The sequence below is a fragment of the Ammodytes marinus genome (genome assembly GCF_949987685.1).
Source record: "Ammodytes marinus genome assembly, chromosome: 16".
NCBI classification, from domain to species: Eukaryota; Metazoa; Chordata; class Actinopteri; order Uranoscopiformes; family Ammodytidae; genus Ammodytes; species Ammodytes marinus.
The window spans coordinates 6,533,618-6,548,571 of record NC_137220.1 but is presented as its reverse complement, the minus strand read 5'-3'; the positions used below and the strand labels follow the sequence as shown (position 1 = coordinate 6,548,571).

The 14,954-nt window shown below is 43.2% G+C and overlaps 1 protein-coding gene across 1 annotated transcript; it reads left to right on the top strand.

Annotated features, from left to right (window-relative positions):
- Positions 1-7,392: 7,392 nt before the first annotated feature.
- lrrc4ba (leucine rich repeat containing 4Ba) lies at positions 7,393-14,612 on the top strand (the record flags this gene model as incomplete). Its single annotated transcript, XM_080043265.1, is given in 4 exon segments — positions 7,393-7,662; positions 12,301-12,493; positions 12,496-13,503; positions 13,855-14,612. Coding segments are annotated over 4 exon segments (2,214 nt in total). The 5' UTR covers positions 7,393-7,407.
- Between the last annotated feature and the right edge of the window lie 342 nt (positions 14,613-14,954).

Here is a 14,954-nt window from a genome sequence, read left to right as displayed (position 1 = left end):
GTGTGTGTGTGTGTGTGTGTGTGTGTGTGTGTGTGTGTGTACTTGTGTGTGTACTTGTGTGTGTGTGTGTGCATGTGTGTGTGAATGAAACATTTCCCCCACACAGTTAGCCAACATTACACATACGCTATATTCTCTCTGCTCCATAAAATATTCAAATTCTGGAGACTATTTTATAAAGCTGAATGATTCCATGTTTCCCGTGCGCCGGTTTGCATACGAACCGCGGCACGTCCCTGTAATTCAGTCTGACATATTGTATATCTCTAGAATCATGACGGGAATGCATAATTGAGCTTTTATCATTGGATGTCCTGTAATATGGACTTGAGAAATAGGTTAAAAGACCCATATATATATTATTTTTTGTATCCTAGCTGCAATGTTGTGGATTGTATTTCATAAAGATTTATTATCAGCTTCTAAAGGTTACTTTGGATCAATTTACCCTCTGCTAACTGTGACCACACAACCAGGGGCAATGCAAAAAAATCTCTGGGGTCCCATACAAAAGCATTTAATGTCAAAGAAGTTTAGAATTTTGTATAACAAATAATTGAGCCTATAGACAACTCTTCACATGAATCTGTAGAGTTAAGTATAACTGTTAATCAGTAATATTGGATTAAGTCTGAACAGTTTAAAGCTACTCCACTTATCAACCCCTCCTACCTTATTATACAGTAATATAGCCTACAATAACTATGGTTAGATTAGGTTAAATAAGGATATACGGAGTGTTCAACTTACAATTCATGTACAACTACAGTATACTTCCTCACTCACTCCCTCCCTCACTCCCTCCCTCCCTCCCTCACTCACTCACTCACTCCCTCCCTCACTCGCTCACTCACTCGCTCGCTCACTCACTCGCTCACTCGCTCACTCGCTCACTCACTCCCTCACTCACTCACTCACTCACTCACTCACTCACTCACTCACTCACTCACTCACTCCCTCCCTCACGCACTCGCTCCCTCGCTCGCTCACTCACTCACTCACTCACTCACTCACTCACTCACTCACTCACTCACTCACTCACTCACTCACTCACTCACTCACTCACTCACTCACTCACTCACTCACTCACTCACTCACTCACTCACTCACTCTTTTTTTAAATGTCTTCTTGCACCTTTCCCCTCTGCTCTGATGGCTTGTACCTGAAAGAGCTTTTGGCACTTTAGTTCTCACTGTCACGGGAAAAAAACGTGTCCTGAAATTAAAATACATATAAGAGGTTGAGAGTCGATCCAAAAATAAATCTGCGATGCCTCTTTATCCTCCCTGTGCCGGGTGTGTGTGTGTGTGTGTGTGTGTGTGTGTGTGTGTGTGTGCCGGGGGGATACGGATGAGGTGGAGCAGTTTGCAGGGTCTCTGTTGCTGTTTTCTGTTGTACCCATGGTTGCCTGTCTGTCTGCCTGCCTGCCTGCCTCCCTGCCTGTCTGTCTCTCTTCCTGCCTGTCTGTCTCTCTACCTGTCTGTCTGCCTGCCTGTCTGTCTGCATGGCTCTGCAGCAGTGGTTGCAGTGGCTGTCACGCGGGTGTCCTGCTCTGTTCGCTCTGACTAGAGATGCTGCCACTGATATGATTTATCATCGTGTCCTTGCGTTGTGTTTTAATGTCATTGAACCACCGCGTACGCATTATTGATCAATCTCGCCCCCCACACACCCATACACCCCCACTCTCTCTCTACCTCTCTCTACCTCTCTCTCTCTCCCTCTACATCTCTCTCTCACTCCCTCTCTCTCTCTCTCCCTCTCTCTCTCCCTTCCTCTCTATCTATCTCTCTCCCCCTCTCTCTCTCCCTCTCTCTCTCTCTCCTACATCTCCACCTGTTTCATATTCATCCTTTCTCTCTCTCTATTGTCTTTTTGCCTCTGTCTCTCCGTCCGCTTTCTATGCGTCTCTGTGTTGTCATTCCGTCTCTGTCTGTTTTATATTCAGCTCTCCATTGAGACCCCCCCCCTCCTCTCCTCTCCCTCCTCCTTCTAACTGAGTGAGATATTATTAATATTTATGTCTCCTCTCTTCTCCCTACCAATTTTCTCCCCTTCACTTTTACTATCCTTCTTCACAGGGAAAAGATATAGATACGTATATATCTCCAAGTTGGGGCTAGAAATACTCATATAGAGCATGTGTTACTAGTAATAGGGAGAGCTTTTGTGACATTGTAAGGCAGACTTTAAATCTTCATTTTCAATTCAAGCGCATTGAACTTAGGTCCCTATATCTCACTGAAATGTTGTCTGTTAGGTGATTGTGTCTTATATTAAAGGTGAAGTCAGTGATTCTGGAGAACCCAAATAAGTGAGTATCTCCTCACAATATGCTACCTGTCCATACTGTGTGCGTGCTGAAAAAATAATCCAGTGTCAATACACAGACCCCCGGAAGGATTGCCACCTTGTTGTGGTCTGGGGGCTTGAGTGCCTCAATGACCCCAAGAGCTATACCGACAGGAGCTTAGGCTCCTGGTAGGGTCACCCAAGTCGGTCAGGTCGAGGGATAGAGGTCTGACAAAGTGCAATCCACTGGTCCTCCAGGTTGGGGGTTGGGCACAGGGCTAACAACCCAGTCCCGTAGAAAAAATATTGTTACGGAAACAGCAACAAAGGAAAGATCCTTTGTTGCTGCCCTACATGCCACTAGGCATAAAGGGCAGTAAGTAAGTAAGTAAGTAATACACAGACGTTAGGATCTGTAAACGGGTATGCTGCGGTCAACCCCATTTTGTTTGCATACCCTTTGTTTACGTACCAGTTTACAGAGCCTAGGCTGTGTATTAACAACAGTGTTAACAACAGTGTTAATACACACCTTCAAGTGTTGGGAGATATTTTGACTAAATTAAACCAATATTCTTGGTAAGATTTTTTCAATTGTTTGCTTTGTTTCTTTGATCTCTCTTTCTGTTCTTCCCCACTATTTATACCTCCCGCCAATCATCCATCTCTCTTTCTCTCCCTCTCTCTCTCCCCCTCCCTCTCCCTCCCTCTCTCCCTCTCTCTCTCTCTCTCTCTTTCTTTCTCTCTCTCTCTCCTTCCCTCCCTCTCACCCTCTCTCTCTCGCTCTCTCCCTCTCTCTCTCCCTCCATCCCTCTCTCCCTCTCTCTCTACCTCTCTCTACCCCTCTCTCTACCCCCCTCTCTCTCCCTCCATCCCTCTCTCCCCCCCTCTCTCTACCTCTCACACCCCCCCCTCTCTCTCTCTCCGTCAGGGCCTGGCTTTCTGCAGCTGTTCAGTATTCATCCATTACTGTAGTGTTGATAATTCCCTGCTCTGCCCCACAGCCATACAGTCATCTATCAGATTAATAATCCCTCTCTCATTCCCGCCCATGTCTCCCTGTGTGCGGCAAGTGTGTGTGTGTGTGTGTGTGTGTGTGTGTTTGCGTGTGTGTAAATGCTCGGCGTGTCAAATGAGTTTGCGTGTCAAAGTCCCATCATTACAACCATCATCATTAATAACCGTATCTAGATTGCTTGATGCCCTTATTAAGGTTATTCTATTCGGGTCTAAATAACCTGCAAATGAATGAGACTCTCTCTCGCTCTGTGTGTGTGTGTGTGTGTGTGTGTGTGTGTGTGTGTGTCTGAGCTAGCCATCTATTAAGTGTTAATGTAAGACTGCACCATTCGCTACATAGCCATTCTCCAGCCCCCTAGAGCAATGCGACGCCCGAGCTCGTACATGAATTGAATTAACATTTTGGTCCCATCACTACTGCAAACGCTTACTGGATTCTGTTCCCTATATTGTTCCCAAGGTTTGACAACTGTGAAAAGTGTGATTGTGATAGGCTGAGGATGAGTTTTCATTAAAGGTGCAGTGTGTAGGATTTATTGGCATTTTTTAGGGTTAGGGTTCAGAACAGACTTGATAGAAATAGAATATGGTACGTTTAAGTAGTAATTGCTTGAAAATAAATGTATGACCTTAGAATGAGAGTTCTTTGTCAACATAGGAGTGGGGTGGGCCTCCATGTTGCACCGCCATGTTTCTACAGTAGCACAGAGCAGACAAACTCAACGGCCTTACATGTTTTTATATACATAGTGGGTGTCCTTGGGAAATTCACCTGTTGAAAGAAGAAGAAGTATTATAGAATAAATAACTAAATACATCTTCACCTCATCACTTGATATTGTGGGAAAGACTTGAGGCAGTGGTGGATGATGCCATTTTTAGTTGCTAAAGCTTCTTGTCCTTGGAGGCCACCGTAGCTTCTGCATATTAGCCGAAAGGGAGGGGTTAGCAAGGGAGATCTCGCCAGTACAGATGTTGGCAAGATGAGGTTTAATGGTGCCAAGAAAAGCCTGTTCAAAGATCAACATATCATTGTCCTATTATTTGTCATACCTTGGTATAATTAGTGTTAACAAATGAGACCATCGCTGAGAGGACTGGGACGACTATAGTGTTATTAATGGTCATCATACTCAGGCCAGCTGTCCCATAAACCCTGTTGCTAACTGTCATAGAGTAGATGTAGCTTTGTTCTCCACTGAAGAGAATATTTGGAGGGATTTTTTGTTTTAGTTTTTCCATAAAGTACGATTGCTAGAAATAAAATTGCTATTTTCTTAAATTTGTTTTGTAATGGAAGAATTGAAGTTTCCCCCTTAAAGGTGCGTCGAGGAACTTTCAGTTTGTGTTAATTGTAGCACCTCCTTTGGACTAAATTGGTAGTGTTTTTACCACGCCAGCTGTTGTTCCTGGGTAAGCGCATCCATGACAAAGGCATTAAGAAAAACTGCATAAAAATAGCATTCTTTGCACTGATGGTCTTGTTTGATGTTACATGTCATCTATGATCATCAGAGGAAAAATTTGACTGTTTTCAGAAATATTTAAAAGTTCCTCGAAGCACCTTTAATGTCTTACATTTTCTCTCATTATTACAGTTTTTAGTTTAAAACCAATACGTATTTGTACCGTGAGTTTCCACACCAGAGCCCTCTGCTTTTGCTTCATGCCTGAAAATATGTTCTGAGGTTCATACTAGTTCAACCATAACTTTTGATTGGTTATCATTCAATTTACACTGATCGCATCAAATCATGTGTTATTGTTGAACAAAGTATTCACAATATTATCACGTCTTCCTTTCTCTTGTCAAAACCTAATTAGTGCAGAAATGTTTCTCCGATTATTCTGCAGAAAATTGTTGCTTATTTATTTCATATCATGTTCATTTATCTTTACAACCAAAGTAAATTCTTCTTATTTTTTTAAACATTAGTTGAATCGGGCTCCTGCTCACTGTCAACAGTAGGTGTGAATGTTTTGAGTACCTAGAATAGTTTGTAGGTATTTGATATGTAATATTTAAATAAATACATACTGCATAAGAATTTGTCGCTTATTGTGTAGTGGTTAAAGCGCCCCCCCCCCCCCCCCCATTAGTCTTCAGAGACAGCATGACCATGGGTTCAAATCCGGCCCGTGGTCGTTCTCTGAGTGTCATTCCCCTCTCTGGCCCATTTCACCTCTGTCCCTCCAAACTATTTAGTATCTAGTATAAAAATGCCAAAAAACTATCTTTAACAAAAATAATTTACATGTGTCATAATTATTATTATTATAATTTTTTGGGGTAACTTGAACTCATCACATATCAGTCCCAGAATACAGGTGCAGAATACTTGCCCTGTATTAATTGGTGCCTATAAATAATTGCATAATACATACATTCATAAACCCTGTTGCATGTCCTCAATATAGGACCCTAAAGTGGAACCTGAATGCAGCCTTTTAATATCGTTTATTTTTCTACCAAACACATTTCACATTTCATTGCTTGACTGTTGCAACACGACTGCCTGTGATGGTGCTCGTTTGTTTACAACACTTCTATTTTTCGCGACGTACGTCTTGCTAAATGTATTCCTGTTTACCTGCTAAACGCTGCTCCCTTTAAAGACAGAAATACCTTCTTCTTCTTCTTGTTGTTGTTGTTGTCCTACTTAAAGATCGCGTGTCAGTGTTTCCATATTCCATATTTCCGCGCCACCACCTACTCCTTGAACCGTTAATTACAGAAAAATCGGCTTGCACCTGCCCTGTGTGTGTGTGAGTGTGTGTGTGTGTGTGTGTGTGTGTGTGTGTGTGTGTGTGTGTGTGTGTGTGTGTGTGTGTGTGTGTGTGTGTGTGTTTGTGTGAGGATTTTGATTTGTGACAAAATGTCTTCGCTGGGATTATACAGAATATGTGGGATTTGATACCACACACAGTGACACTCACACTGAAATTTCTCAAAGATTATAATTTGTTTTTGACAATCCCTCTCCCGTGAGAAGCTATATGACTGTGGATGTCTATAACCTATTGTTTGTTGTTTTCATTCTCTGTTTGAAAAATAGCACGAAAAGCAGTCTGTTGTTCTGCCTTTTAATATATGCTCTCTCTCTCTCCCTCCCTCTCTCCCTCTCTCTCTTTCTCTCCCTCTCTCCCTTCCTCTCTCTCTTTCCCCCCTCTCTCTCTCCCCCCTCTCCCTCTCCCCTCCCTCCCTCCCTCCCCTCTCTCTCACTCTCTTTCTTCCGCAGTATAACTCCTGAGTTCTTCTAACTTCACAAAAAGCCTCCAGCTCAAACTCCCCAGACGACTTCACGTACGGGGGGAAAAACACTAACAACATCTGTTTACCTGCATATTCCTATGTTCAAAACACAACGGGCGGAAAAAAAAAAACATTTCAACAACACAACACATCTCCCAAGATGATGCTGCTTTAAAGGAGAACAAATCACCATTGGACTTACAAATGAACAATAATAAACAATAATCCTTTTCCTCGCGAACCCACCAACATCCAGTAGTGTGGTTAGTGTTGTCTGGACCCCGCCTGTAAGTAAGTAAGTAAGTCAAATGTATTTATATAGCGCCTTTCTCAAAGTGCTTTACAATGTGCATAGAAAATAAAAGCATAGTCAAAAAAAAATACGTCTAAGAATAAAATTTATTTAAAAAAAAAACAACAGATAAAATTTGCAACATAGTGAGAGACCAGTCTGGGTTTTTCTTAAATCTTCATCTCTACATAACTTACCGAAAATGCTCTTTATGACAAAACATATATTTGAGTTTGGTAGAAATGTTGTCAGTAGTTTATATTATAAAACCAAAATGTTCATTCTACTCAAACATATGCCTCCAAAGAGTAAAACGAGAGACACTGAACATTTGGAGTGGTCTCTTCATTTTTTCCCATCGCTGTATAAAGACAGAAGTTACCCAAAAAGCTCAACTTGTGTGTTAAAAGCCAATGCAAAAACAAAAAGTGAGTCTTCAGCAACATTTTAACCTGTCCAACTTCACAGGGTTCCAGGTTCCATTCACTCACACACAGTCTATACTGTAACTTCCGGCTTACAGAGCAGCAGGGTCATGTCCCAGTTGCCATGCGCATCGCCACGCTGACCTGCCTGCCCGGCGACGCCCCCCTCCTCTTGCTATTGGCTCAGCTGCTCCTGAGGCTCCTCCCCTCTGGGCCTGGGCTGCTGGGGGCCGCAGCCTCGTCCTCCGCCTGCCCCTCCCTCTGCACCTGCTCCAACCAGGCCTCACGAGTCATCTGCACCCGCCAGAGCCTCGACCAGGTGCCCGAGAGCATCTCCATCAACACACGCTACCTCAACCTGCAGGAGAACTCCATACAGGTACATATAGAGAAGGCAGTTAGTTATTGTCTGAATCTATCTATCTATCTATCTATCTATCTATCTATCTATCTATCTATCTATCTATCTATCTATCTATCTATCTATCTATCTATCTATCTATCTATCTATCTATCTATCTATCTATCTATCTATCTATCTATCTAACTATCTATCTATCTATCTATCTATCTATCTATCTATCTATCTATCTATCTATCTATCTATCTATCTATCTATCTATCTATCTATCTATCTATCTATCTATCTACTTTATATCAAGTCATGTTAATGATGGTCTACCCTCCATACTTGCATGTCATTCAATTGATTACAATACTTAATCGTGAATTAATCACACATTTTGTATCTGTTGTAAATGTACCTTAAATGTGGAGTCAGCGATTCTGGAGAATGCTGGTTGTCATAATCACTTTTTGTCAAAATCTGTGAATATCTCCTAACGATCCGCAATCTGTCCGTACTGTGTGTGAGATGAAGAAAAGGTATGGCTAGCTATGGTTGGCCTAGGCTGTGTATCAACAGCAAAAAAAAAAATCCAGTTCACACATCGTACAGAAAAGTAGTGGATCATGACAAGATATTCACCGGCTTTAACCAAAAGGGATTTTGTCAACAAGTGTTCTCCAGAATTGCTGACTGCACCTTTAAACGGATATTTTTAAAGTCTTTAATGCTCGTATCAACATGAAAGTGAATCCCTAATGTTACAGCCATGGTCGTATTTAAAGGTTTACTGCTTCACCTCTTTGCGCTTTCCCAAAACTACGGGGCGGGCTGAGGGTCATAATCACTGAACGTGTGCCCGTTAATCGCCCTTAAAGATATATGATAGGTGTTAAAAGGAATTGACTTTGACAGCCCTAATTAAAACACTAATCACACAAGTTTTGTACATACAGTAAATATTACACAGACTCAAAAGGTTTTATCGTTTAAATGTGCAACAGGTTTTGTCATTTAATGGTCGTCTAAAAATATTCTTGTTGTTTTCTGTCTGCTGGTTGTTACTCATACAATGAATGACTGACTGGAGGTCATATTTTTATTTACAGCTGCATCCATCCCAGCATAAATCTCCCACACACACACGCATACACAAACACACATGCACGCACGCACACACACACACAAACAAACACGCACACGCACACACACACACAAACACACACACACACACACACACACACACACACACACACACACACACACACACACACACACACACACACACACACACACACACACACACACACACACATTTTTATCATTTTAAATACATCAGTGTGTCTAGTGTCTCTACTGTTTTATTAATCATCATTGCCTATTGGCGCGTCTTAACACAGTTATGGATTGCGTTAGTTATTATCAACGAGACAAACCTTGTCAAGCAGATTCAAAGAGCACACACACGCACACACACACACACACACACACACACACACACACACACACACACACACACACACACACACACACACACACACACACACACACACACACACACACACACACACATGCACACAAACACGCACACAAATTCACTCTGCAGCATGGACACATGTCTCTTATACACTTGCATATGCATTTTCCCCCCATAATCTGAGTGAACATTTCCCTTTGCGGCTAGTTGTGGATATAAGGATTAACTTGTTGAAACTGGTTTTTCTATTACAATCTAGTTCTGTAACAGAAACGTATCAGTGGGCAATGATAGCAGAAAAAAAATGCACTTAATTCTCTGCTATACTGAGGGGAATATTTTATGAAATTGGAAGCAAGGCATATTTTCCATGACACCGTGGCTGCCTTTTGTATGCATTACCAATTTATCTAGCGTCCCTAGACATTTTTTTTTTTGTGGCTTTACAGCTGCGAGAGGAAAGGAACATTTAACCACAGGCCGTCGATAGAAAGGACGTGAATCTCTAGATTTATAAACAGAGTGCGCTTGATTTGACTCTTTGTCGGTGCATTCAAAAGTAATTGGATCTTTCTCCTTGTGTGGCTCACACTTCTGTGTTCTTTTGTGATTTTTAAATTCAAATCCATTACGTTTTATCTCCTCCTAATGAAAAGCAACGAGTGCCATAAACATTGTTAAAGAAAAAAAAATTGTGCGTCTTATCTAGTCGAAGGGACAGAGCAGCTCTCTCTGTATGCCTTCGAAGAAATAACATCTTATTAATACACATTATGTGACGTTTAACTGAGCATAAATGGGGACATCTTGCCACTTGGTTTGGGTCTGTGTCTGTGAGGCGCTTAAAGAGGAGCTGCAGTTCACTTTAAAAGACATGATAAGCATATTCGTTGCGTGCCGTTTTTTTCTTCTTCTTTTTCTTCTTTCTTAGCCTACAGATTGCGATTGGGTTTGTTGTATCCCGCAGCAACACTTGAAATGATTAAAAAATCTAAAAATGTTTTAACACCTGAAGGCATCCTAGATTCTCTGGCTTATTTTTTCCTTCACTGCGTAACCCTCCGAGTAAAGCCTTGACAGCTTCCGCACACATATACATACGCACACACACGCACACACACACATACACACACGCACCTACACACACACACACACACACACACACACACACACACACACACACACACACACACACACACACACACACACACACACACACACACACACACACACACACACACACACACACACACACACCACCCCCCTGCTCTACATACAGAAGAGCCAATGGCCTGACTCCAGTAGTTATGCTGTGTCCCTAACAGAGGGCTTTTTGGCCGCTATTTTCACAAACATTCAGAGATTTGAGGAGCTCTTAGTCGCGCTCACTAGCTGTGTGTCTTTGACTGCACTCGCCAAATGATGTCCATTTTGGACAGCACCCACCCATGCTACTGTGTGCCTTCCAGAGCCCTGTGGCAACCATGTCTTTTAGAACATTGTCTTCCCTGCAAGGCGAACATACATTTGGGTTATTCATGTGTGACACGGATTAAAGCGACACTCCGCAGTTTTCTCTATTACAATTCTTTTTTAAAGAAATATTTGAATAAATATGCAAATTTCACAATATCGAACTAATTATGTACGATTTGCATCTCTTTAAAAACCAAAAATCTCGATGTTGAATTAGAAGGTAAAATCTTTATTTCATTGTTCCGTATATAGTGTCCAATGTTTTTACAGGATAGTTTCGGATATAGCCTTTCCTTAATTTAGAAATCAAAAGATGCTATGTTCAGTTCTTAAAAAATTATTTTTGGCACGTCTTTTTATAAAGAACAAAATTTAGCCAATCATAAATCAGACAATTAACAACATATAACCAAATCCTTCAGAATACTGCTAAGAATGATTATGGAAAGTATTGTTGATTTAAGTGCTTTAGAAGTAGAGATTCTTTGTTAGATTTTAGATTTTTGAGTATTGAAAAAAAAATAACTCATATTGAGTTAATGGCTGTTAAAGATAGGAGAAATATACAGACGCAAACAGACAAGGTTTAGTATAATAAAAACACCTACAGTATATGTACAATTTGGACATTTAGACTTATTCTAGTATGAAAAAACAAAACAGCTAGAACTCTCAAAATTGACCAATGCTTGAAAATGTTTTGTTAGTGCCTGCAGTGTCTCGCCTTAAAGAACAGTGGCACACAGGACATTTAGACAGTTTTAAAAATGTATTTATTTTGTGTCATCGTTTTGTCTTTCGATTTGTTTGTTGTGTAACACGTAATGGGACTAGTCCAAACACTGATAATAATCTTATTTTCCAGGGATCGAAATATATCAGTTTAAAGTCCCATGAGTGTCAATGAAACGGCAGTGTGAAAAGCACTTCAGTGCCGGGAGCAGGCGCTGAATTAAGGTCACGGTTAGAAAATGGGACTGAGTTTTACAGTAGCTTTACGATAGTGCTTAGAGATAAGTTATTTATATTTGGAGGGTTTGTTTATTCAATCATGTGTTTAACCATATCCAGCTTTTGAATTATTTATTGACAAAAAAAATATGTATTTATGTATATGTATATGTAATATGTATTTTTTTTAAACATGGGTTTTAAATGATCATTTAATAAAAGACTAAATATTAAAGATTATATGCCAAGTTAAAAATAAACAAAGCAAATATAATGTTTTACTTTTAGGAAAGCTTATGTGAGGTCTTTCTAAGTCACATAATATGTAAGTTGAGAGCCATCTTCATAATGTACATAGTGATCCATATAGTACAATTTGTAATTAATAGTTCACTTTTTGCAGAGCCTGCAGTTATTTTACAAAACTTATTTTCTCTACATGTAATTCCTAGTATTGAATAATTCTATCATCATAAATCAAAACTAATTTATTTCGAAGGAACCTTGACCCAAACGTAAGACTAGAATATGGTTATAAACTAAACTGTGGGCCCTGATGCTGTAAACAACAACAGTGAAACAGTAACTTTTCAGGAAGCTTTCTAACTTCAAGCAGTGTTCCAGGGACCCAATTTTCCTGCGAAGAAAGTGTATTATTCAGTTATGAGAACATACCATATCAAACTATATCAAACTGTTCACTTCTCTGACACATCCAGAGTTAAACAGTGCACCTTTAACTTTATCATTATCTGTCCCCCATCCAGGTCATCAAATCGGACACATTCAAGCACTTGCGGCACCTCGAGATCCTCCAGCTGTCCAAGAACCAGATCCGTCAGATCGAAGTCGGTGCGTTCAATGGCCTCCCCAACCTCAACACGCTGGAGCTGTTCGACAACCGGCTCACGCTGGTGCCGTCCCACGCCTTCGAGTACCTCAGCAAACTGCGCGAGCTCTGGCTTTGCCGGGCTACGCCTTCCACCGCGTGCCCTCGCTCCGGCGCCTGGACCTCGGCGAGCTCAAGAAGTTGGACTTCATCTCCGACGCGGCGTTCGTGGGCCTCGTCAACCTGCGCTACCTGAACCTGGGCATGTGCGGGCTGAAGGACATCCCCAAACTGACGGCCCTGGTGCGTTTGGAGGAGCTGGAGCTGTCCGGAAACAAGCTGGAGATCATCCGACCGGGTTCCTTCCAGGGCTTGGTGTCGCTCCGCAAGCTGTGGCTGATGCACTCGCAGGTGTCGGTCATCGAGCGCAACGCCTTCGACGACCTGAAGAGCCTGGAGGAGCTCAACCTGTCCCACAACTCTCTGCACTCTCTGCCCCACGACCTCTTCACCCCCTTGCACCAGCTGGAGAGGGTCCACCTCAACCACAACCCCTGGATCTGCAACTGTGACGTGCTCTGGCTGAGCTGGTGGCTTAAAGAGACGGTGCCTAGTAACACCACCTGCTGCGCCCGTTGCCATGCGCCCCCCTTCTTAAAGGGGAAGTACATCGGAGAGCTGGACCAGAGCCACTTCACCTGCTACGCGCCGGTGATAGTCGAGCCGCCCACCGACCTGAACGTGACCGAGGGAATGGCGGCCGAACTCAAGTGTCGCACCAGCACCTCCACGACATCCGTCAACTGGATCACGCCCAACGGGACCCTGATGACCCACGGCTCCTACAAGGTGCGGATCTCTGTCCTGCACGACGGCACGCTCAACTTCACCAACGTCACGCTGCGGGACACGGGCCAGTACACCTGCATGGTTACCAACGCCGCCGGCAACACCACGGCAACGGCGGTCCTGAATGTAACCGCGGCCGACGCCATGAGTGTCAACTACACCTACTTCACCACAGTCACCGTGGAAACAGTGGAGACCACGGGAGAGGAGGAGGGAGCGCTGGTGGCCATAAACGAGACGTTCATACGACTTCATCCGGGCCCCACGCCGTCAGGCCACCTCTGGCCAGAAGGTAGAGTGCACACATACAGACAGGTGTATACAGACAGACAGACAGACAGACAGACAGACAGACAGACAGACAGACAGGCATACATAATATGTTATGATCAATTATGGGGACGGGGTAGGATTAAAAACGGTACGGATAGGTAACTGATTGTGAGGAGATATTCACTGATTTGACAAAAAGTGATTTTGCCAACCAAAATTCTCCCAAATCACTGACTGCACCTTGCATTGAATATATATTGTAACACACTTTTATTCTTATTTAGCTCCATGAACTAATACTAACTTTTTTAAATTTGTATTTTTATTTTTGACATGAAATAAATTCCTCCATCCATTCCTCCCTTCACAGGTGTTTCCACCACGGCTTCCTCCCTGTCTGGCGGCTGGTCCTCGTCCTCTCCGCGCGCCACCCGTCCCACCTTCACCGTGCCCATCACGGAGCCGGGCTTCTCGGGCCTGGACGACGTCATGAAGACCACCAAGATCATCATTGGCTGCTTCGTGGCCATCACCTTCATGGCCGCGGTGATGTTGGTGGTCTTCTACAAGCTCCGGAAGCAACACCAGCTCCACAAGCACCACGGTCCCGCCCGCGCCATCGAGATCATCAACGTGGAGGATGAACTGGGCGCTGCTGGGGCCAACAGTCGAGGTGGGAGTGGGATCTCTGGAGGCTCCACCATGTCCCAGGGCGGCAGCAGTGGATTGGGAGGGGGCCAGAGTCTGAGGTTGCACCACCCGGAGATCGTCAACTTGCCGAACCTGGCCCGATCGGAGCATCTCAACCACTACTACAAGGCCCATCACTTCAACAACAACATGATGAGCTTAGGAATGGGCCCTGGTTCTGGAATGGGTTTAAACAACAACAACAACCCGTCGCCGTGCTCGCAGCAGGCCCAGAACATTTCGTGTTCCCAGGTACCCACCTCTACCGGCGGAGGAGGGGGGATGTGTTCAGGAGGAGGCACCCTACCGTCCCAGATGGGCACCCTGCCCCAGCTGGGCCTTCACAGCTCTCTGAAAGGCCTCATGGGGAAAAGCCAGAACGAGCCGCTGCTTTTCAAGAGCGGCTCCAAGGAAAACGTGCAAGAGACTCAGATTTGAGAGATGAAAAATATTCTAGAGAGTTTGGAAGTTTGAAGTTAAAAGAGCTGAAAGAACTGAAGAGATGCGGATAGAACCGGAGTAGATGTGACGGACTGTAGCCTGACAACTGTCCTCATGGATAGATTCAAGATTATATTTCACATAGTTGCTGCTTTGCATTGTCAACATGCAGATAAGGGAGGAGACAGAGAAGGAAATCTGATTAGCACTAGTCCCAACCAATAGCATCTAAATTACGTTACTTTATGTTTAGCGGACACTTTTATAAGCGTGATACAACTGGAGGTAGGCAGTTAGCATTAAGGGGTCTTGCCTAGGTACTTGCCTTACCAAGGTCCG